The sequence below is a fragment of the Apis mellifera genome, linkage group LG11 (assembly GCF_003254395.2).
Source record: "Apis mellifera strain DH4 linkage group LG11, Amel_HAv3.1, whole genome shotgun sequence".
NCBI lineage: Eukaryota > Metazoa > Arthropoda > Insecta > Hymenoptera > Apidae > Apis > Apis mellifera.
Window position 1 is genome coordinate 2,317,156 of NC_037648.1, and position 24,723 is coordinate 2,341,878.

The 24,723-nt window shown below is 23.2% G+C and overlaps 2 protein-coding genes and 1 long non-coding RNA gene across 5 annotated transcripts; 2 read left to right on the forward strand and 1 right to left on the reverse strand.

The window, feature by feature from the left end:
• Nucleotides 1-1,143: 1,143 nt before the first annotated feature.
• LOC102654709 lies at nt 1,144-4,610 on the reverse strand. Its single transcript, XR_003305759.1, has 4 exons — nt 4,499-4,610; nt 3,677-3,856; nt 1,378-2,745; nt 1,144-1,281 (listed from the first exon to the last, which is right to left on the reverse strand). It is a non-coding gene; the product is annotated as an uncharacterized LOC102654709 (long non-coding RNA).
• Nucleotides 4,611-4,671: 61 nt separating this feature from the next.
• On the forward strand, nt 4,672-8,725 carry Mrjp9 (major royal jelly protein 9). The gene is given in 6 exon segments (NM_001024697.1): nt 4,672-4,905; nt 5,777-5,940; nt 6,281-6,490; nt 6,826-7,109; nt 7,233-7,365; nt 7,948-8,725. Coding segments are annotated over 6 exon segments (1,272 nt in total). The 5' UTR covers nt 4,672-4,682; the 3' UTR covers nt 8,206-8,725.
• Nucleotides 8,726-10,427: 1,702 nt separating this feature from the next.
• Nucleotides 10,428-24,699, forward strand: Y-h (yellow-h). 3 transcript variants are annotated; one of them, XM_006558929.3, is made up of 6 exons: nt 10,428-10,828; nt 12,374-12,582; nt 20,857-20,996; nt 22,026-22,355; nt 22,529-22,778; nt 23,139-24,699. In XM_006558929.3, the coding sequence occupies exons 2-6, from the start codon at nt 12,381-12,383 to the stop codon at nt 24,077-24,079; spliced, it is 1,863 nt and encodes a 620-aa protein (XP_006558992.2). In that variant the 5' UTR covers nt 10,428-10,828; nt 12,374-12,380; the 3' UTR covers nt 24,080-24,699.
• Nucleotides 24,700-24,723: the final 24 nt, after the last annotated feature.

Consider the following 24,723-nt stretch of genomic DNA (forward strand, 5'->3'; position numbering starts at 1 on the left):
AATGCCATTTCTGGATTTTCAAGAACCTATTTTAAAATGATGATGTAAGATTCAGAAAATGGCGATCCAAAAAAAGCCGATTTGATTGATTGCTATTATTTAACGGTAAAAATTACTTCATTTTTTAACACATTAAATTCATTTTTCATCCATGCCAGAATAGAAAAAAAAATTATATTATTATGCAATTATGAATATTATCGAATGTAAGTATCAGAATTCCAAGAAGTAAAAGTAAAGGAAAAAATCAGATGATTATAAAATTATGACTATGAAATATTTGAAGTTTGATAAAATCTTTATTAATTAATGGAATGTTTCATAAAAATAAAATATTCTGCCTGTAAATGAAGAAAAAATGGGAAATTGAATGTAAATTGATCAATTGCAGTTTACCACATTGCATAATTAAAATATAAATTAAGTGTTATCGACTATATATAATGTGTGTTATAAAACATGTGTTGAATGTTTCTAGGAAATAATTTAAAAAGTAAGTTTTCTTAAAAAAAAAAAAAACAAAAAAACGATAAAAATCTCTCTCTAAAAGTGAAAAAATATGTTTCAAATATCTATCGTTTAAATTAAATTGTACTATGTATTAGTATAGTTAAAAAATTTTTATGCGATTATAGATACAGAAAATAATAAAAAATATTGAAATAAACTGTCTAAACTATTAGTCTAATTGCATCAATAATTATTTATGCTAATTTGAATAAGTAGTGAATAATGAGAATAATGGGCAATTTTTTTTTTTAAATGTTACTTTTTTCCTTTTTTAAATATCATTTAACTATCTTTTTTTCATAATTTAAATTTAAGTTGAAACAAAATAAAAATAATTAAAACAATTGATTGAAAATCGACGAGATACATCTGATGTTAATAACAATAGTTTAAATGCATTGAATTAAATAAGGAATAAATAAATTTCAATTTTTTTTTAATTTATTTTTTCTTGTTTGTTTAATTATTCAACTACGTTTACTCAATTATGCATGAATTTCTATAATCTATTATAATGATTTAAATATTAATAATAAAGATTATTTCAACTCTTATTTTGTCAAAAAGAGAAATTTATTAAAATTATTGTATAAAATCTTCCAGTTGTCTTCAATATCGATCGATAGCACAATAAATGTTAAAAAAATTCGTATTTTTGCAAGACCGATTCTCTGTTTATTCAAAACAAACACAAAAATGTGCAAAAATATCGGTTGAGGCTCATCTCTTGAGTTATGAACAATTATCATTTTTAGCTCAACATTTCTTTTTCTAGAACATTTGAAAAAAAAACGATTATAAAGTATGAAAGTTCAAGATATTAATTATTATAATATATAATATGTAGTAAATTCTATTATAAATTACATTTGCAATAAATATAGCAGATGTCGAAGGTTATGCATTGATTATTTATAACAATACCGACGATTCTTTCCAATGATTAATTTCAAGCACGTTCCTTACACAATCCTAGATATACCAATTACACTATTAATGAAGAAAGTTTCACTTTGTAAGATGAAATTTTGGATATGGCACTAAGTCATAAAACACAAAATCTTTATTATAGTGCTATGTCTTCTCATAATTGAATTATATACACAAAACAGTTAAGAGCAATTTCAAATTAGTAATGTACAATATCAAGAATAGTTAAATATATGGTTAAATAACGTTTTTTCATATTATTAAGTGATTTAGATATTCATGTTCTTTTGTTTGTTTCACAGAGTCTCAGATATCTTATGGATTCAAGGCCAAAGCAATCAAAAACTGGTACTTTCTTTTTTAGATTCATAGATGACATAATACTTTGTTGGACAATTGACACTTGACCACTAAAAAAAGAGAATATCATTAGTAATTTCAATGCTTTTTAATTATTTGTTAATCATAATCATTATCAGTAATCATAATTGTTTATACATAATGGTTCATTACTTGAATATTTTTTATTTTTCAATGAAGTATTAACTAATAATTTTTTATTCTTATTGAAAGTTTGTGAGTTAAAATGTGAAGAATAATGAGTAGCTTGTAGCAACAAACGTTTATTAAAAAGAAAGATGGTTTGAAAGTAAAATAATTTTTAAGAATAAATAATTTTGTAAGAAATAATCGCCAAGAATAGCGACATCAATTCGTCAGTGTTTTGAAAATTTTTGTTTCTGAGGAAATATCTTCAAATACTTTTACGTCATTTGAACGTCAAAATAATATATATGAGTTCTAAATAAGATTTCAGAAAGTAGCAAATGAAAATGTAAATTTCAATGAAATGAACTTTCGAATTTTAAATGTGCTGTAAATGTACAGTTAATAAATACTCGTGGCGAAAGTCCTTATACAAAATTTCCAATCTCAATTCTTCTTTAATCTTGTATTTTTAAATTTATCTTAAATTTATCTAATGTCAAAATTGAATTACATTATAAGATTTCTTTACAAAGATATATTTCTTATAATATTTCTTATATATCTCAAAACTTCTTGTTGTTCTTTAAAAGTATGGAATAAATATTATTAATATGACATTTTTCAATTTTAATATTTTATTTTTAAAAATTATTCTTTATAGTTTTTAGTGCTCGATTTTATCACCTATGCGCAAACACAGTATTTTAAAAAATATTTTTCTTCATCTTTGGAAATGAATGAATATTTATCAACTGTTGTAAATTCTAATAACAGCTTCCTGGATTTTACTGCTGCTTAATCGCCGTCTTGCATTTCCTAAAACAGGTAAAGATATTGTTAGAAGATTTCAATGAGTCAGTGCCATTGAAAATATAATATTATAATAAATAATTTTTATAAAATTTATAAAAAATTATTTTTGCATCAGAGTTATTTTTATCTTTTTATAAATTTTATTATTAAATAATATTTATTATAACTTATTCGTGATTTTTCAAATTTATAAACTTGTTAAAAATTTTCGATTTTTTCGAATATATCAAGAACAACACAGAATGTACAAGATATATTTATTAAAACATTATTTAATTTTATTTCCAAAAAAGAAATTACACAAAATGTTAAATTAATCAATAATAATATTGAGCAAATTCAGCAAAAATAATTTCAAGTATTTTTAAATTTATCCATAAAAACATATATTCAGCAGGATCAATATTTTAATATCGCGCTGCGCAATTACTTAAAATTTCATTATTTTTCAGATAATATAAATAAATATGAATAAATTCTCTCGAAAATATATATGTACATATAAATTTTTGTCAATGATTGTATTTTTGAAAAACGTATATTTCCGATTGACGTGAAATTTAGAAAGGTTAAAGAAAAGCGATGAATTATAATTTAAAATTTTATACTTTGAATATTTATTAATTTTCGAAATATTAATGAAAAGGTTTCTATAGAATAGAATATTGATTTCTATACATACAGTAATTGACATTATATTTATACAAACGTTACTAATACAATCATCTTCATGCCACGAGGATCGTCATCATGTCCTCGAATGTAAAATAATCGATGACACAATATAACGATACCGAGTTCAGTGCATTAGATTATCGCAAATATAAACGATTATTGTAACTTCAGTCGTTTAAAGAATATTTTCTATTTCCAATACAATCGTAATATATGAAATATATAACAATAGTCTCTTAAACTTTATGTTTTAACTTACCAACAGAGTTTACCAAGTTGATTAGAATAAATTTATAGGATTATCTACAATGGCTGACAATGATTGTTTTGATTATTTTTTTTTGATCCATTTTAATTTCAATGATCAAAAGATGTTGGATTTCAATAATTACAATTAAAATTTTAGAATTAAGATCCATTCTTCCTTTTGTTCTTTCCTCTAAATTAAAAAATATTTTTTATATATTAGCGATGAATTTGAATTTGAATTTTTAATCTTGTTTTAACTGTATATAAATCATATAATCTATTATATTTAATTATCAAAGTTTATATTAAATAAAGCAAGAAAGATATTATTATTTCTACTTCAATTATATATAATAAATATTTATATATAAACTTATCTGTATATTATTTATCCATATATATTTATATAAATATAAATTTTAATCCATATTTTTGAATATCAACTTTTGTATTGTGTTCTGGCTTCTAAAATCGATTTTGCACAAAAAATCCGATATAAATATATATACATAGGATTTATTTATATTTATTGTTTTTATACTTTATACTTATACTATTATTATCTATGATTATCTATGATCTATTATATTTAATATACTTAATTATTTATTTATTAATATTATAATCATATTTCTTATAGTCGCAAGATTTAAGTTAAAATATCTTTAAAAAAAAAATTTTCTTGGACTTTTTTTAAAATAAAAAAATAAATATTCTAGAATTTTTAATCATTTTTCCACAAACTATTATTATATAATTAAAATTATAACTTAATACTAAAACATCAATGGAAATATTGGAAAACAAAGAAATGCAATTTGTTTTATCTCACCAATACATAGAAGGTCATTATTGCAGTTTATATTTATCACCCAACTTTGTCACTACATGCATATTGCACTCCTTTCCTTAGAATTTATTGCTACACTATTTTGCAAAAAGATCTCAAACGACTTGCATAAGTGTTTTTTGCTCTATTGTAATTTTTACGTGAATCTTCTAACAAGAAAGACAATATGTCTTTCAATATCTGGTGGTTGATACTGTATTTTAGTATAGTTTGTCAAGCAAAAGCCCATTATTCTTTGAGAGATTTCAAGGCAAATATCTTCCAAGTTAAATATCAATGGAAATACTTCGATTATAATTTTGGTAGTGATGAAAAGAGACAAGCTGCAATTCAATCTGGCGAATACAATTATAAGAATAATGTTCCAATAGACGTCGATCGATGGAATGGTAAAGTATACAAGGTGTTAATAATCATAGAACATCTTTATAGGATTGATTCTATAAATCGAAGCAAATATGCAAAAATATCAGTTGAATATCTCATTTCTCAAGTTATAAAAAATTCAAATTTGCATTAGAAAAAACGAGACACAAATAAAGAGTTCTATTCTTATCATTCTATCTCTTATTTCCTTTAGCGCAAAATTGTATATCAAATAATATCAAAACTTTTGTGTTTATTTTAGTCTCTAATATCAATTCTACAAAAAAATTCCATATTATATATATTATAATATATTAATATATTAATATCTTGTATATTTTGAATGAATTAATATGTGTTTACATTTTGTGCATTTTGTGCAAAATAATTTATATTTTGCAGATTATTGCAGATCAAATTAATATAAAAAATTTTATATATTTTATAGGTTTATTGAAAATAATATTAATAAAAAAATTCGATACATCTTGTCTTTTGAAGAGCAAGATTAAAATTATTACAATTAATTATTCTTAATTATATTAATTTGATTGTTATTAGTAATTCCTTTTATTTTTTATAATTATATTTGTCAATATAATAATTGTTTATACCAACAGAATGCAATCTTTTCGAAGATTTTATTAATGCTATCAATTTTTTATATGTTATGTTGAATTTTAAATCTGCAACAAAAAACATTTGATTAAAATAAACACATACTGATAATATAAGATTAAATTATATTATAAAAAAATATTTCTTTATTATAATACGTTATTACAATTCTTTAAACGTTACTTATCTTCGAATTATAATTTTGCAGATTAGTAAAATCAATCATTATGTATATAACAATCTAATTTTCTTAATATTTTATATTTTTCGTTCTAGGTAAAACTTTTGTCACCATATTAAGAAATGATGGTGTGCCTTCGTCTTTGAACGTGATATCTAACAAAATTGGCAATGGTGGACCACTTTTGGAACCATATCCAAATTGGTCGTGGGCAAAAAATCAAAACTGTTCTGGTATTACGAGTGTTTACAGAATTGCGGTAATTAAGAATTGTTTTCATATTGGAATTGCAACAATAAACTTCTATAATATCAAAGATACGTTACATAGATATACCATAATATGAAAAATCGATGTTTTCTTGAATGTTGATCCATTTCTCCAGCAGAATTTGTCTATTCTTTATTTTTTGATAATATGTTTCTTTGTATCATTTTCTCAAGAAGAATTTCACTTTTGTACTTATTTTCTAAATTTAGTTTCAACAGCAATTTTTAATATATGTTATAAAAATAATATTATTCTATTATATTCCATGTTTGCTTTTGAAGAAAGAAAAATTCAATTAATATATCATTATTATATAATATTCTATTTAGATTGACGAATGGGATAGATTATGGGTTTTAGACAATGGTATTAGCGGTGAGACATCTGTATGCCCTTCGCAGATTGTCGTCTTTGATCTAAAAAATTCAAAATTGTTAAAACAAGTTAAAATACCGCACGATATTGCGATAAACTCTACTACTGGAAAAAGAAATGTAGTAACTCCAATCGTTCAAAGTTTTGATTATAATAATACCTGGGTAAGTCCTGTTTGAAATCAATTTTAGCGAATTTTTTAAAAAATTATTATTGACTTTTAGGATACTAGATAATTTCAAAAAAATTGATCAGTTTAATTTTGATCAAAATTAATAATATTAAAATATATTCGATATTTCACAGAAAAGTTTTTGTTAACAACTTTTTGATAAACGCCAAATAAAATCTTCATAATTTTCGTTATGAAATCATTTCAGCAATTCTTCCTCTAAAACAAATTTGAAAAAAAAAACAATTATAAAGTTTGAAAGTTCAAGATATTAATTATTATAATATATAATATAAGAAATTCTATTATAAATTACATTTACAATAGGTGTATATAGCAGACGTCGAAGGTTATGCATTGATTATTTATAACAATGCCGACGATTCTTTCCAACGATTGACTTCGAGCACTTTCGTATACGATCCCAGATACACCAAATACACTATCAATGACGAAAGTTTCTCGTTGCAAGATGGAATTTTGGGTATGGCGCTAAGTCATAAAACGCAAAATCTTTATTACAGTGCTATGTCCTCTCATAATTTGAATTATGTCAACACAAAACAATTTACACAAGGGAAATTTCAGGCTAATGATATACAATATCAAGGGTATGTAGTTAAATAATATTTTTTTCATATCACGTATTAAGTAATTTAAATACTTAAATTTTATTTATTAGGTATTAATTAGATAAATATTATTAGATACTTAAATTTTTGTTTCTTTCACAGAGCCTCAGATATCTTATGGACTCAAGCGAGCGCTAAAGCAATATCGGAAACTGGTGCTCTCTTCTTTGGACTCGTGAGTGACACAGCACTTGGCTGCTGGAACGAGAATCGGCCACTAAAAAGAAGGAATATTGTTAGTAATTGGAAATATTTTTTTTTTCTATAGCATTCATAAGTAATAATATTCGAACAATATAGATTGTCTTCTGAAGTAGTATTTTTCGAACAAAAATTTTAATTTAATTACATCACAGTATTTTTAGAACTCAATAAAGATGATTGATACTGATTTCAATTTTTTTTAAATTATTTAACGAAGTTACATTTTTATTACATTATAATTATTTTTCGTGCTGATTATTATTATATTTTAAATATTTAAAAATTTAAAAATGAGATCATTATACATAATACTTCAATAGTATTGAAATTTTCGAATTTTAATTTCGGTGATACGTATTTATTCAGAATCTCTGAACTAGATTCGAGTCCCAAAAAATATCTCTACAATTATATGAACTTCTTGTAAATATAAAGAATATTTCGAAAATCAAGAATTAAAGAAAGAGAAAAAATTTAAAAAAATATTTTCTTTTCAACTATATTCTTTATTTATTGAGAATTAACAATGACACTCATAACACTAAATATTTGTTACAAATATTGTTACTGTGTAAAATATAAACTATTATTAAAATAATTTTCAAATTTTTAGGAAATAGTCGCCAAAAATAACGACACTCTTCAATTCATCAGTGGTATAAAAATTATCAAGCAAATATCTTCAAATATTTATGAACGTCAAAATAACGAGTATATATGGATTGTAAGTAACAAATATCAAAAAATAGCAAATGGAGATTTAAATTTTAATGAAGTGAATTTTCGAATTTTGAATGCGCCTGTAAATCAATTAATAAGGTACACTCGTTGCGAAAATCCTAAAACAAATTTTTTCTCAATTTTCCTTTGATCTTTCTATTTTTCTTTCTATTGTAATGTCCAAATTAAATTATATGTTTATCAAAGATTTCTAGTTTTTTCTTTAAAAGTATGGAATAAATATTATTAGTATAATATTATTTTTCCATTTTAATATTTTATTTTTAAGAATAATTCTTTGTAGTTTCTTTTAGTTAGCGAGATTTTATAACTTATGCGCAAATGTAGTATTTTAAAAAATATTTTTCTTCATATTCGAGAATGAATGAACATTTATCAGTTGTAAATTCTAATAACAATTTCCTGGATTTTACTGCTACTTAATTGCCGTCTTGCGTTTCCGAATAGAGGTTAAGATATTGCTAGAAATTTCAATGAGTCAGTGCTATTGAAAATATAATATTATGTTATAAAAAATTATTTTTGCATCAGAGTTATTTTTATCTCTTTATAAATCTTATTGTTAAGTAATATTTATTATAGCTTATTCGTGATTTTTTCAAATTTATAAATTTGTTAAAAATCTTCGAAATATCATATTGAAAGATTAAAATATTGTGTAATTTTATCTTCAAAAAGAATTAAATAAAAATTTTCAATATTCATAAAATAAAATAAAAATTAATCAATATTCATTAATATTTATATATGTATCAACTTAATTATAAAATTTAATTAATTATGTTTCAATTTTTTTAAGTATATAAATAAATTCTTCAATTATATTAATAAGTTCCCAATTATTTCTGAATATTTAACATTAATATTGAATCAATTATAATTGTTCTCTGATTCTTGGCCTACATCACAATAAGAATCAATCACTCGATTTTGTTTGACTATCGAGCAAAACATCGATTCACATAATTAAAACTCTTACGCAATATCGAACAAAAAATTCTTCTCGCGTTCAAAAAAAAAAAAAAATTCGAAAAATTAGTTATTAGTTGAATAAGTCTTATTAAAGTAACCCTTAGGGATTTTTAAGAAATTGGATCAGAAATTTCATAATATTATTTCAATTTTTAGATTCCATCTTATATGATAGTTCGTTCGTGTTATGTAAAGAGAATATGTACAGTCTAAATCAGAAACAGATAATAGACCTACTCATTTTGAAAATTTTTTAAATTTTTAATTTTAAGAAATAATATATTATTTAAAAAATAATATATTTTTGAAATAACAATAAAAATTTTGAATTGCTTAAACAATTTAAATAATAAATTTAATAATAAAATAAAATTGAATTATTCAATTGAATATTGTTGAAAGTATCAAGTATTTATATAATTGCTTATAAAAGTTTATATTATGAATGGAAAGACTAAAAATCAAATTTATTATGCAATATAAATTAGATTAGTATATTCCTTATATTTCGTTAAATTTTTCGATTAGTTATGATAATATATTATAATAATTTAGTCATTGATTATTTAAATTCATTATATTCAGAATAAATTATTTAATATAGTGATATTTGAATAATGATTCAGTAAAATATATAATAATTATATTTCAAAAACTGTTTGCAATAGTCTATTATTAATTTTAAAAAAGTAAAATTTTATAATAATTTATTAATTAACAATATTTATCAATAAATTGATAAATTATAAATTGTAAAATATAAATCTTACTTTTCCAATTTCATAATTTTATATAATTTTATAAGTAATTTTACATTATATAATATATTAAAAATAACATAACCTAATAAACTATAATTTATAAAATTATATACTTACTTAACTTTATTTAAAACTTTATTTATTTTATTATTCGATTAATTAGTCAATCTATTAATATATTATATCCAAAAAAATTATTACTAACTATTATTATTAATTATTTAACTTTCTGACTGAAATATTAGATAACGTTAACACAAAACGCCCTCTTGCGTATTTCTCATCATTTCAATACTTGCATCGAAACTTGCGATTTGAAATTCTAAATAATAATAGTCGATAAATACTATCGATGAAAAACTTAATTTAAATTCTTGAAATCTTAATAAAAATATTTCGATGTTACACCCAGTACTTATTAAATCAGATAAAAATAAATTAGAATGCAAGTATCGTTTATTATTCAAAACAAAATAATAACCGAAATAACAACTGAAGCAATACGATTACTAATTGAAAATATTATTAGATATATTGGTAAAATTGTTTATGGAAAAAGAAAATGACGAAATGAAAAGTGGCAAGTGTAGAAAAACGCAGGTTTCAGCTTTCTCAGTTCGGCCGAACTGTACAATCCAATTACAGTCTGATCGGTCCTCGAGTGTCAGTCTACGTGATTAAGTAATCTCGAACGGTTCTGTGCATCGTTTACTCTTCTGAATCTTGAATAATAATTTAGAAAAGGAATTCTATAAGAAAAAAATTACAAGTTAATGAATATTTTTTAATATAAAATTATTAAAAAACTTGTATGAAGATAGAGAAACGAAGAAAAAATTTTTTAAACATTTTTTTATGAAATTATTTTTATATAATTCAGTGATGCAAATTTTGTGTTGAATTAATTCGAAAAATTAATTAATCACCGAAAAGAAAGAAACTTTTAGAAAAAATACGAAATAAATATAAATTTTTTATTTCATATTTGTGCAAGAATAAAAATAAGACGCAAAATATTAGGTAAGTCGATGAATAAGGTTATAAACATCAATTATACTTGTCCTGATAATCGATATTTTAAATAATCAATTTGGAATTGACTTTCTATTATTAAATTCGATTTTGTTTCTTAAATAATGAAAAGTTCCATTTACTTTTGTTTCTTGTTATTTTTATTCTATTTTATTATTATATTATAATTGTATTTTTTTAAATACGAATAATGGATAATTTATATTCAATTATTATAATTGTCTTTTTAAATACTTTAGATTATTCATATTCAATTATTTCCTTCTTCTCATTATATATAGATTATTATATACATAATGTTATAATAAACAATGAAAATTTATTAGTATTTTTGGTTATTCGATATATCTAGATTTAATAAGGAAGTAAAGTTCTGAAACTGAAAGTTCGTATTAAATTCAAATGGTCTCGCGTCATTTGTTGAACGAATCACTGGAACAGAATAGATTAATGTTTTTAAACAATATGGATCATTCGTTTCTCTGGATTTTTCAGTTCAACTAGTTCGATAACCATGAGCTTGACTTTAAAACAATCGAGATGAATTGTTAAATATCACCTTGCTTTGATATTCGAATTTTTTCTTTTTGAACAGTTCGTTCGAAAATTACCTTTAAATAACTAATAGTGAAATTTACAATAAAGTGAAGAAAAGATATATATGAAAAAAAGGGAAAGCGTATCGAGTTAATTGCATCTGATTTACATGCGTGAACATAAATTTTTCTCACTCGATGTATTTGATAGCTTGTCTTTCAATTTTATTGGAACATTATGAAAGATTAACTCATTAATGAAATATTTTTGCAATGCAATAAATATAATTATTTATTATTCATCATAATATATAAAAATAAATATTAATAGTAAATAAATTTGATCTTAATGAATTAAGAAAATAATTTATATAAATATTAAATTGATATTGATTATCTTGATATTCTATTCTTTTTGATATCATTAAAAAAATAAACATGATGAATATTTCATGACACAATTTTATGATACTATTAATTTATAATTTTAATGTAAATTATGTATTATGTTATCTTGCAAAGTAATATTGATATTACTATATTATTAATGATTTTTTATTTATTCTTTTTTCGATCAAATGAATAATGTATTCTTAATAGAATATTCTAAAATTTTTTAATGTTGCATAAATTAAATAAAATAATGTTATTAATTATTATTTATAAAATATATATATATATATTTATATATATATATTTATATATATATATAAAATTAAAAAAATTTCTTTAACTATTTTATTTCTTTCACAAAGTTAAAACTCAAATATTATTCATTAAATTTGCAAAGATATATAAATTAAACATTAAATCTGAATAACACATTTCCATTACAAATAAGAGAAAAAATATTGATAAACAACTGCAGTTATTACGAAATATGAATAATAATGTGACGGCATTAAATTTTTGTTCACGTTTTTCTATACTTTCTCGCTAACCTAATTTCACAGGTTAATTGAAACGCAAGAAGTAACCTCTTGTTTCATTCCTACAGACATGCCATGGCAAGAAAAAGGAAAAGCATCGAATCCAGTCATTGGTCCAAAAATTCATGGACATCTACAAGCCTTGCCAAAGAAACAAATAGTTTTTCATTCGTATCTCCTACTCATTCTTTCACTTATAATTTGGAGAGTTCTAATCCAAACCATGAACATTCTATGGTTCAAAAAATATGTAAAGAGAGTGGTTCGTCCCGTACAAGTAAGTATGTTACATGTTATTTTATCAAATATCAATAAAATTATAATTTCTATATTTTATATCTAGAATAAATATATATATATATATATATATATATATATATATATATATAAAGCAGGAAAAATATTTTACAGTGTATCCAATAATATTTAATATATAATGTTTAAAAATATAACATTTTTTAATTTAATTAAAATTATTTATTTTTAACTGATGTAAAATGTTATTTAAAAAAATTTAAAGAAGAAGGAAAAAAGTGAATATTTATATTAAACAAATATTTGGATTATTTATAAATTCAAAATAAGAAATTATTAACAATTTTGAATTTAATACTCTTGATACTTTTTTGAAGAATAATATATTTTAAGAAGCTCATAAATTAATAATATTGACAAATCAAAAAAAAGAATTTATAAGAATTTGTTACAAATTTATATCAAATTAAAATGATGAATATTTTATAAAAATTATTATGTTATAAAAATTAAAATAATTGTAAAATTGAGAAAAAATAGAATAAGATAATAAATGGAGATATTTTATGAATTTTTTATTATGATATTTGAAATGAAAAATAAATTTCTAATTAATTTCTATATCTTTAATTTTCTTAACAAAAAATTGAATTTAATGATAAGTTTAATGATAAATATTAAAGAAAAAATAATAAAATTATCTAATAAAAGTATAAAAAAATTTTATTAATTAATAAAAATTTAAAGTCTGTGCAAAATTAATAATATTATCAATATTAAATATTGTCAATATTATTGATTATATATCATTTGAAAAAAAAATTGAAACGAATTAACTAATTTAAAAATTTCTGAATACCAGTTTTTGAATATTGTCGAAAATAATTGTACTAATAGTTCGAATTCCTATCAAGAAAAAATATAAAATGAAGTTAACAAGAAAAATATATGTCATTACGTAAAAGTTAGTTTTGTATTTCGTCGCGCAAAAAAACAATAGTAGCAACCAACCAGTGTGTCCTCGTAAAAATAGAATTATGACGTGAAACAAATTGCTTCCCGGGAAAATGTGCTTACACGCGCGATTGTTCTAAACATTTTTTACCACTTCGACGTGGCAACAACTATCGCTATTCATAATTGCATAACGCACACCTTGCTTTCACGAACAATATATGCTACAATGTCAAATTTACTCGAATTATCAGTTAAATAAAGTCGTGTATGCAGTTAAAATTTTTAGTTTAGGTTAGGTTAGATTAGAATTTCTTTTTTAGTGTCTTGTTATAACTTTTCTTTCAAAGGAATCGTTGTTAGATACAATTTCAAATAATTCAACAATTCAAATAAGATTTTGAATTTTGTATATTATTTTTTAACTTTCTTTCAATTCTATATTAATATCTAGATATCTAGGTATTTATTCTAGATATTTTCAATTCTATGTTAATATCTAGATATCTAGGTACTTGTTACATTTTTTTAAATTTAGATTTTTATAAATACAATTATAGAAATGGAATATATGTTTCATCTTTTAAATATCATAATGTTTATTTTGAATATTTCATATATTTTAACATATACATTTAAATTTTTCATAAATATCCCTAGTCTAATCATATTTTTTCCTTAAAAAAATTTCTGTAGTATTTAGATAAAATAGACACTCTACATATATATATATATATATATATATATATATATATATATATATATATATATATTATTACAAAATTACAAAATGAAAAGTTATATGTATAGTCTTAATGTAAGAATTAAAATTTAAAATACAAATATTTCTTATTTCTCTTATTATTCAGAACTGGTTTCAAGCGTTCATTAAGCAAGTGTGAAATGCTGTTACCTTGAATGGATGGCAATCTAGGGAATTTCAATCTTCCTCGTATTTAATCCATCTCTGTCTCTTCTCTTTCTTCTTCTTCTCTTCTTCATCTTTCTTCTTTTTCTTCTTTTTCCTTTTCCTCGTGGCTCACGTTATATCTAAGTACCTCGATCAAAGAAACTAAAGAGTTCTCACGAGATTATGCTGGCGTAACGATGTTCTAATGCATTCCGCCGAACAGATTCCTCATTTCGCAACATCAAACGATTGCTCAAAACATGCTCTAAATATCGAGCATCGGCGCAAGTAGCAAATTCACTACTAAATTGTAAGAAAACATTACAATTGGTTACAAATGCAAACTATACAAATTCAATTATATAAATTTTTATTAACAGTGTTACATCATACCAATTATTTTTATATTATTATAACAATGAAACGAATATTTCAATTTTTTTGTATGTATATCAGAATTAATGGATTTTATTTTACCTATTTTTTATTTCAACAAAAGCTTTTCAAATTCAATTGTCTTGAAACTTTTGAAATATTCTTAATTTATATAAAAAAAAAAAAAAAGATAATAAAATTAGCTTCGAGTATTTCAATTTAATAATTGAATGATTAATTGTAAATTTTATGATAATAGAAATTTAAAACTTATTATTTTATTCTTTATATTTTGAAAATTTATATTTTCTTTTCACTTCATTCATTAAGCTACTTTGAAACTTATCACTTTTATAGTATAAATGTATGACTTTTCTAATGTTCAATAGTCCCACAGATCCAACAACATAAATGCAACGCATTATTTTCAACTTTTATAGTTTTTGAATTTCCATATACATAATATTATATTATCCTCATTGCCATTGCTATATTAGAAGTATACAGAAGTACGTGACAGATTTCCACCAAAGATAACTGTTGCATTGTGTCACGTGAACGTGTCTCTGTTTAATCTAACAATGATAATGAGGATAATGTAATAACGTCACATTATTCTTTTTACAGAAATTCGCCAGAAAGAAATTGAATCACCTTTAATTAAAGAAAAAATACCATATTTATTATATTATTATTATTATATTATATTATTATTATTATTATTATATTCATTTCTTGTTCGATAATTTTGAGTATGTGACGTCATACTCTCTCATTTGGGAATAGTAGAAAGAAAAAAAGCTAATTAGAAAAAATAAACATTCGGTCATTATGTTTACGTTTTTACAATTGACAGTGTAATGTAAGAATTGCTTAATGTAAGAATAGTAAATACATAAAGTATGTGATTTACGATGTGAAGGTAGCAGTGATGATTATATAATCATTCTGTTTAATTAATTAATTGTTACTTGTATATGATTATCTTAACTTAGTATCATAGATCATTTGAATTCTGAATTATCATTTAATAATTTTGAAATTAATTTTAAGTAAATATTTAAATTTAAATTGAAATTAATTTTAAATGTAAAAATAGAAGAAAGTGAATCATGAATTATTAGGAATTTTTTATTAAAAAAAAAATTTTTAGCTGTCAAAAAAATAAAATTTCCAAAAATTTCATTAAATCCTTTTTTTTTTTGTTTTATTTTTGAGATGAATAATTATAAAATCTTTATTTTTTTTCATTGAAATATTAATATATACATTGTAATTCATCTTAAGTAACATATATGAAAATATGTAAAATGATAATATTTATTATGTTAATATTAAATCTTTTAAAATAATTTCCTCTATTTGAAAATTAAATCATTAATTAGTTATAATATATTGCCAAATACAATTTCAAGATTTCACTCGAATTCAAAAATTTTAGAAGAACGTCACTGTGAAAGTAACAAGGTATGAAAAGACATAAACTTATTTGCAACCCATAATAGCCCATACGTAGCCAATTAAATCCATTCTCAAGTACACTCAAATGTCACAGAGAAACTATTCGATTAGTTTCTCTACTTTCAAATGAAGGCATCAAAAATAAATTCAATAAGTTCAAGTCAAACATTAAATTCTTGTTGAAATAATTTAAATTTTTATTTCATTTTTTATTATGTTAAATAATATTTCATAATTATTTATTAAACATGTAAATTACTTTAACATTTGCTATTTTATTATCCAAATTACCTCTATTATATTTATTCTCTATTATTATTTGACTTAATCAAATTTGATAAATAAATCATTTTTCAAATTTATTTGCAAAATCATCCTCATTTCAAATAAAAATATATTTCTCTATTTTATTTCAAGCAATTATCTCTCATCTATCCTCAATATTCACTAATCATTTTTTATCTCTCTTTTCTATTCCATTTCAATTAATTATCTCTTCTCTCAAGTAAAATTTCACTTGATTCATTTGCAAACTTCGTTCCCTATTTTATTCCAATTAATCATTTCTTTTTCCAAATAAAAAGAGGTGTCCAAAATCCTGATTCAAAGCATTATACACATTCGCACAACGCTCCAATGTTTGGCATTGTTGCAGATATATAGGCGGATCCCTTTTTCTACATTTCACGAACACGGGCTCCCATGAACCCGCCGCCAATGACCTATACCGCGGACGAGAGGGAAAATCTTCTCTAAGAGAAGGGATTCGCCATTCTCTCCTTTCGTAGTACATCTAGACACACTTATGACCCGGATAGTGAATATGGCAGTCGAATAACATCCTCGCTCTCATCCCAACTGAACATCTTCATTTTCACTGTCGCGTACCACGGCTCGCGCGATTCTTCGGATTAGGAAAAAAAAAAAAAAAAAAAAAAAAAAATTCCTCCAAGCTTCTTCTTCGAAAAGAAGGAAATAAATGTTCCATTCGTAAATGTGGAATACTTTTTGTTGTTACTCGTTTCGATATTAGTTTTCGAGTAATTATTGTGGCCAAGGAAAGAGTCAGTGGGTCACCTTGAGGAAACGCTCTTCGTACATTTGAGGAATATAATTTCAGGTACAAAGGAAGATTATTGAAATGATATTGTTTTTTTTGTTTTTTTTTTTTTTTTTTTTTTTTGTTATTTTTATTTCTCTGTGCGATTGTATATCTACGTCGAGTATATTTGTATCGGTGAAATATCGTCAGAGTTTATTGCTTAATTTGTGCTCTTTGTTTTACTTTCACGAGGATGAGTCGAATGTAACGTTGATCGGGATTTATTAAAATTTAGGTTAAATTTGGGTGAGTAATTGATGATTATTATAAGCTTGTTGAATTTTTATTAAGGATGTGAGATCTAAATTCTGAGATCTAAAATTTTTGAAATTAATTTTTAAAATTATTTTTTGAAAATTAAAAAATTTTGAGTTCTGGAATTCTCAAAGATTTTTTAGAATTCAAAATTCTTCAAAAATCAGAAAGCTTTGAATTCTGGAAACTCTCAAAGTTTTTTTTGCAATTTTGAATTTAAAAAGTTTCGAGTTCTTTTTTTTTATTTCTGAAATTCTCGAAATTTTTATCCTATATATGTACTAAAAAATGTAATAATAATAATAATAATAATAATAATAATAATAATACTTAAAAATAATTAAATAATCTTCTATAGATTCCAGAATAAGCCTAATATTACTGGAAAAAATTACTAGAAATTATATTTTCATCTAATTTCTTAATGAATGAATTAATTTAAAAAATTATAATTTTGAAATTTTAATTCTAGGATAATCTAGGAAATTTTAATTCGTATAAATCTTTTAATCGTTTATCTTTTAATCGTTTTTTAGAAAAGTGAATAAGTATAAATGTTATTCCAATTAAATGTATCTAAAAAAAATTGTATTAGTGAAATTTCATATATATATTTCATATACTCTAATATATGAGTATTATACAATGTTTTTCAATTAGTTTAAAAGATAAAATTGAAATTGATTGAAATTGATAACTTGCATGTTTCTCTCTTTCGTTGAACAAATTGAGTTTACAAATATAAAATATTATAGAAACAATTCAATTATTAGGAAAGATATATTACCAGATATATTAAAAATTTAGAATTACTTTTTTACTTATAGTTAGATTTACTTTTTTACTTATTAAATTTTCTATTAATTTTGTAACTAATTATCTATAGACTGCATCTAATCTATTATAATTTACAAATTTTAATTTGCAAGTAAATTATAAATGTATATTTTCTAAATGTGCAATAATTTATTTAATTAAACTTTCTACATTTAACAGGAATTAAAAGTGTTTCAGTCTTCCAATCATTTTATAATCAATCCAATTTTTAATCTTCCAAACTTATTCTACATATGAAATAAATTCTTCATTTCTGAAAATGGAAATCATTTATTTTTGCAAAATCTTTTAAAATAATTATAATGAAATATAATCTTTTAGATTTTATGAGAGCTTAGAGGGGAAAAAAAATAATTGTGGATAAATATCCTCAAAAAAATCCCCAAAATTCTTTTATTTTTACATGAAAAAATTTTCTGAGCTAAGAATATCCTAATTATTTTTTCTTTTTGATTTAATTTACAGATGAATTTCAAAATTTTGATTGATATAATGAGTATAAGAATCATTAAATAGATTGTTTTTATAACTTTCTCGGAGAAAGTATATTCGGATGACATCATGAAAGTTGTTGAACCACAAAATCATTTCTAACATATTCACTTTCTTTCAAATTTCAGTTTCAGTTTCCTAATTAGCTGGAAGTTGTTCGTGTTAATTACACATTATTATAGTATTTCACAAACGATGATGCAACTATTTATTTACAAAAGATACAGTTAATACCAATTTTAACTTTCATTCAAGCGATATTTATATTAAATAGTGCAATGTTTAATCAAAATTTTTTTTCTATTTTTTTTAGTTTCATTTATTATTACTTTTTTTTAATACTTTTGCATTTACATTTTCTATTTTTCTTTTTTTTAAATAAATAATAATATATAAATGAATTTATATTATAATTAATACAATGTAATAATACTTAAAAACAAATTATTATCTTGCTAGGATTAAACAATGATGAAATTATAATGATGGAAATATCGTGTTCACTTATTTTATAATCATTAGATAATTCTGCAGTTCATTAACTTTTCTCTATTTTGATTATTCTTTATTTTTTTTAAACAGTAAAATATAACAATCATTAATTATTAATTGTAAATTACTGTGCAAAAGGATCTTGTAATGAGAGAATTATTAAATTATAAAATTCTTATTTATTAAAAATGCATAATGCATATAACTTGGAAATAATAATCGCGATAAACTAGAATTAACGAAGCATGATATTCATTATGACATTTCGAATCGTTGGAGGGAAGGTAAAATAGCTATAAACATCTTTAAACTCGCTTTCAACGACTTAAATGAAAAGTATTCCTTTCATCCATTCAAAATATATTATTCGATCAGGATCTCGTCTCGAAGTGGGATTATTAGGGCTATAAACTTGAGCAAGAAACAGTATGCCGAGAGGTATAGATAGGAAAGTAACGATAACTGTAGAAGCTTGTTACGATATCGCCAATAAGACACCAATTCACACTCAGTCTTCTTATTCTGTCTATAACTTTCATGGATCCAATTTAACAAGAAACAACGTTATGAATATTTTATTGCAAATAATCAAAGATGTTGTTCCTCTCTTTATTAAATATTAAATATTATCACAAAATATTTTCTGTGATATTTAACATTTTTTTTTATCATTGCTTTTTGTTTCCTTATTTTTAATTAAAATAAAAAATGAGTACAATATAAATAAAATGAATATTTTATTTATATTATAGTACACATTTATAGAATGGAATATTAATCAACATTATTTTTATATGTGAATTAAAAGTAGTTTTATTTTTAAATTCAATTAAAGTAATATTTTTAATTTGAAAATTTTTTTTAATTTGAAAATTTAAATTTCATAACAAAAAATAAAGAATTAATATATAAACGAAAACATTAGATAAAGAAAAAAAATGACAAAGATAATACGATTTAAACTTATAATTCTCCAATTAGAAATTGGAACTTTTTACATTCTGTGTTATCTTCTTATTGTTAATTCCTTTTAATTTATAGCTCTATTTAATCCTCAAATGGTCGACTTTCAGAAAGTAATTAATTATTTGTTTTATATTTTTTTATCTTCTTATTTCATGTTCTTTTTTTAAGTATTTATTCTATTTTATTTATTAAAAATTTTTAATTGAATTTCGATAATCATCGCAGAAATATAAACAAGTATTTCTTTACCTGAATGAATTATATCTGCTATTCAAGTATTGTACAATGTATATATATATATACGTATGGATTACATAACAATTATCAAATTCACGTCGTTCGAAGCAAAGTGGTTACACGATAACCGGGTCAACATGAACTTCGTTGAGAAATCGATTGAACGAAGGTCACCGTCCCTGCACACCTATTGAAATCTCTCCTTTCTTTTTCAGGTATGGCGAATGTGGTTCCGTGGCTGCTATCAATATGCCTGTTTGGCCTCCAGGAGATCGCGATTCAACCTGGAAGCAATGCGCTTTCACGCAATGTTGAAGCAAGCGGTCAAAGAAGTGTGTCTTCGGGCTTTCGCTCGGTAAAAACGATTTCTTTTTAGATAAAGTTTAAATTAAGGAATATATTGATATATTTGTGATTTTTGACAAGTCTATTCTAAAGATTGTAATTAATAAAAAAGTTTGTATATAGGGATATCGATTGAAGCTTTTTTTTTTTATTAAATTAAGAGCGATTTAATTATTTGCATTGGAAAAATAAAATGGCGGTAATATAAAGATGTTTCATTTTTAGAATCGATTAAATGTTTCATGAATATATAAATATTCTGTAAAACCGAGAATTTCACAGCAAATTCAGTAAATTATTTATAAAAATTGTTATTTTAATCTTATTTTAGGAGATTAAAGGATCAAAGATTTGCCTGTAAATTATTATTTAATTTAATGTTAAAAGGAAAAAAAATTAGTTGAAATTAATTAAATGTATATATTTTTACATAATAATTCATGGTTGATAAGAATATTTCAATTTTTTATGCAAATTTGGGATTGCTCTCTAATTTGCATTAAAAAATATTTATTTCATTAACAAGAAAAGATACCTAAAACATATAATTTGTAGAATATTATATATCTTTTATAAAATGTAAGGAATATATTCAAATCTATATTTTTATTATATAAAATAAAAAATTTTAAAATTTCTTAATTTTTATTAACATCTATAATTTATATGATATTTATATATGATATTTTTTTGTTTTAGATATATTACATGTAATAATTGTTAAAAATAAATTTGTTCTCTCTTGCAAGATACTCAATGAAATGATTGAGGAAAAACATAATCATAACAATATAATAATAAATAATTTTTTTATAAAAAAAATAAATATATAGAGATTAATTTATTACATATATCATATTTATATATATAATCTCTATGTATTCATGAAGAAATACATAGAAAAACTATGTACTGCATCTTTTTATACCAAATAACTTTTATTTTTTATGATTTCAATCTTTTAAGATATTCTATTGTTCTCATTTAAAAGAAATCTATATATTGTCTTTTATTTTTATTATAAAATTATATTTTTCAGTCTTTAAGAAATTACAAAACCTTGATATCGAGTCATGACGAGCTTCCTGGCCACATAAATTGCGACTCATCCAAGTTTGAGGAGGATTTGATGAATAAATTGCCTACCACTCCAGAATACAACAATCATCTTTATGGCTCAACACCAGATTCGAGAGATTATTTTTCAAGGCCTTTCGAGAAAAGATTGCATTCGAGGTTACCTGGAAGAAATTTTAACTTACTCAGGGCAGATACAAATTCGGTAAATGAACTAGAGTCTCATGGATTTAATTACGATCCAGGTCGTGGACACATTGAAGACGACTATGTTGGTCCTGCTATGGAATTGGTAAGTTTCTCAAAAAATCAAAGTAAATATAAAACAATATATTAATAGCTAGATAGAATTAAAAGAATTAAGTTAAGGTAAGAAATTTCTATGAAATAAGTAAATTTTTCAAAAAAAATCAAAATAAAATAAAATTAATCGATTTAATACAAGAATCTTTGATAATTCCATAGGTTTACGCATGGTCCACTATCGACTATACTTATGATAGCATCGAGGCTCGAGACTCGGCTATCTTCGATGGAGATTTTATAACTGAAAACAATTTACCTTTGGGACTCGAAGTTTGGAGAGATAAAGTGTTCATTACTCTTCCAAAATGGAAAGATGGTATTCCAGTCACATTGACCACCGTACCCAAACATTCGAAGACAAAAAGTCCAAAATTGAGACCTTATCCAAACTGGGAATGGCATACAGTAGGTTAGTAAAATACTGTTGGATCATCTCACAAGTAATGGCATTTAATCAGCATCAATTGATGTTTCTATTAAAATTTTAATTTTTATTAATTTTAATAAATAACTATAATAATAAAATAAATAATAATAATATATATTTATATATATTTTTAATTATTATTTATATTATTCATATATTATAAAATTTTAAAAAATAGTTTATTAATTGAATTTACTTGTACAGTACACTACTAATTAAAGATATGTTGTGATTTTCTTTATTTTTTTTGGTCTACTTAATTTACTTAAATCCATAATAATAAAATATTATGTAAATTTACATTTCTATAAACATACTTCTAATATTAATTATTATTTTTAGGAAACTGCGATGGACTAACTTCCGTCTTCAGGATTCAAGTGGACGAATGCGATCGTCTTTGGATCTTAGACTCTGGTAAAGTGGATATAGCAAAAGGAGGCAAACTGGCTTGTCCTCCAGCAATCTTTATCTTTGATTTAACCACAGATACTCTTATCAGAAAGTATATTATACCAAAAGAACAAGTGAAAGAAGACTCCTTGTATACCAATATCGTTGTAGATATCAGAAACGAGGATTGTGGTTCAGCAATAGCTTACGTCTCTGACGTGTTCCGTTATGGATTGTTGATATATGATTTCTTCAAAGACTCCTCTTTCAGAATTCAACATCATTTCTTCTATCCTGATCCCTTGGCTTCTAAATATGAACTTCATGGCCTAAAATTCCAATGGACAGACGGAATTTTTGGAATGGCACTAAGTCCAGTGGATATTCATGATGACAGGACACTATTCTTTCATCCTATGTCTAGTTTTCGAGAGTTTGCTGTTTCCACGTCTATTCTTGGGGACAAAAAGACAGCTGAAGAAAATACTGATTACTTCATGCCTATTGGCAGACCCAGAGCCAAAGATTATGGTCATTCTTCAGGTTCTGTGATTGATAGAAATGGAGTAATGTTCTTTAACATGGTGACTAGAGATTCTGTCTGGTGTTGGGATACCAGAAAAGAATACATACCTCAGAATCTTGGTGTCATAGGCACCAGTAATTTATCCTTGGTCTTTCCAAACGACATCAAAGTTGACCATGAATATGATCAAAATGTATGGGTGCTCTCTAATAAGTTAGCTATGTATCTTTACGGAAGCATCGATAGCAGCAAGATTAATTATAGAATATTCAAAGCCAATGTCAAAGAAGCTGTCAAAGACACTGTTTGCGATCCTAATTACGTTGTGCCTGATTCTGAACATGGTTATGACGAAATTTGTTGAAAATGATTTAAAAGACATTGATGAGAGATGTGGGATTATATAGTGAAGAAAAATATGAATATTTATAAATATTAAGAAAGGAGGATAAAGCAATGTTATCCTTTTTTGAATTATAATTTTCATTTGCAATATTCAAATAATTTGCGATTCCTACTTCCATAGCTAAGACACTGCCTTTAACTAATGAAAAAATGACTTTGATATACTTAAAATACGGCAAATTATAATATTGTAATTATAATAAAATAAATATAAAAATTATCAATAAAAACAGGAATTATTTAACGATAATCAAAGGCAAAGATTAAGAACTAGGATGGATAACAATTTGATTGATAAATTTCTCTTACTTCGGGAAAGCGAATATGAATAGATGTTATAATTTTGATTATAAGACATTGAAAGAGAAAGCAACTACCTCGAATTCGCTTTCTTCTGAAGTAATAGAAAAGTTTCATATTTTAACTCATATTTAAACTCTAAAAATAAATGAATTCTAAGCATTTATTGTGTTAATTGATCACATTGATGCGTGATCAAGGATTTAGTTCTATTGTTCTATATTAGGAGTAATGAACAAATACTCATAATGAAAGAAAATACATTAAATAAATTATCATTGAATAAAAATATTATTAAAAAAG

Bases quoted from the DNA above. Each gene is read 5' to 3' on its own strand.
- Y-h (XM_006558929.3), top strand. From the start codon at position 12,381: ATGGCAAGAAAAAGGAAAAGCATCGAATCCAGTCATTGGTCCAAAAAT. The intron at 22,356-22,528 runs GTAAGTTTCTCA...ATAATTCCATAG, and splicing joins TTGGTCCTGCTATGGAATTG to GTTTACGCATGGTCCACTAT. The intron at 22,779-23,138 runs GTTAGTAAAATA...TATTATTTTTAG, and splicing joins CTGGGAATGGCATACAGTAG to GAAACTGCGATGGACTAACT.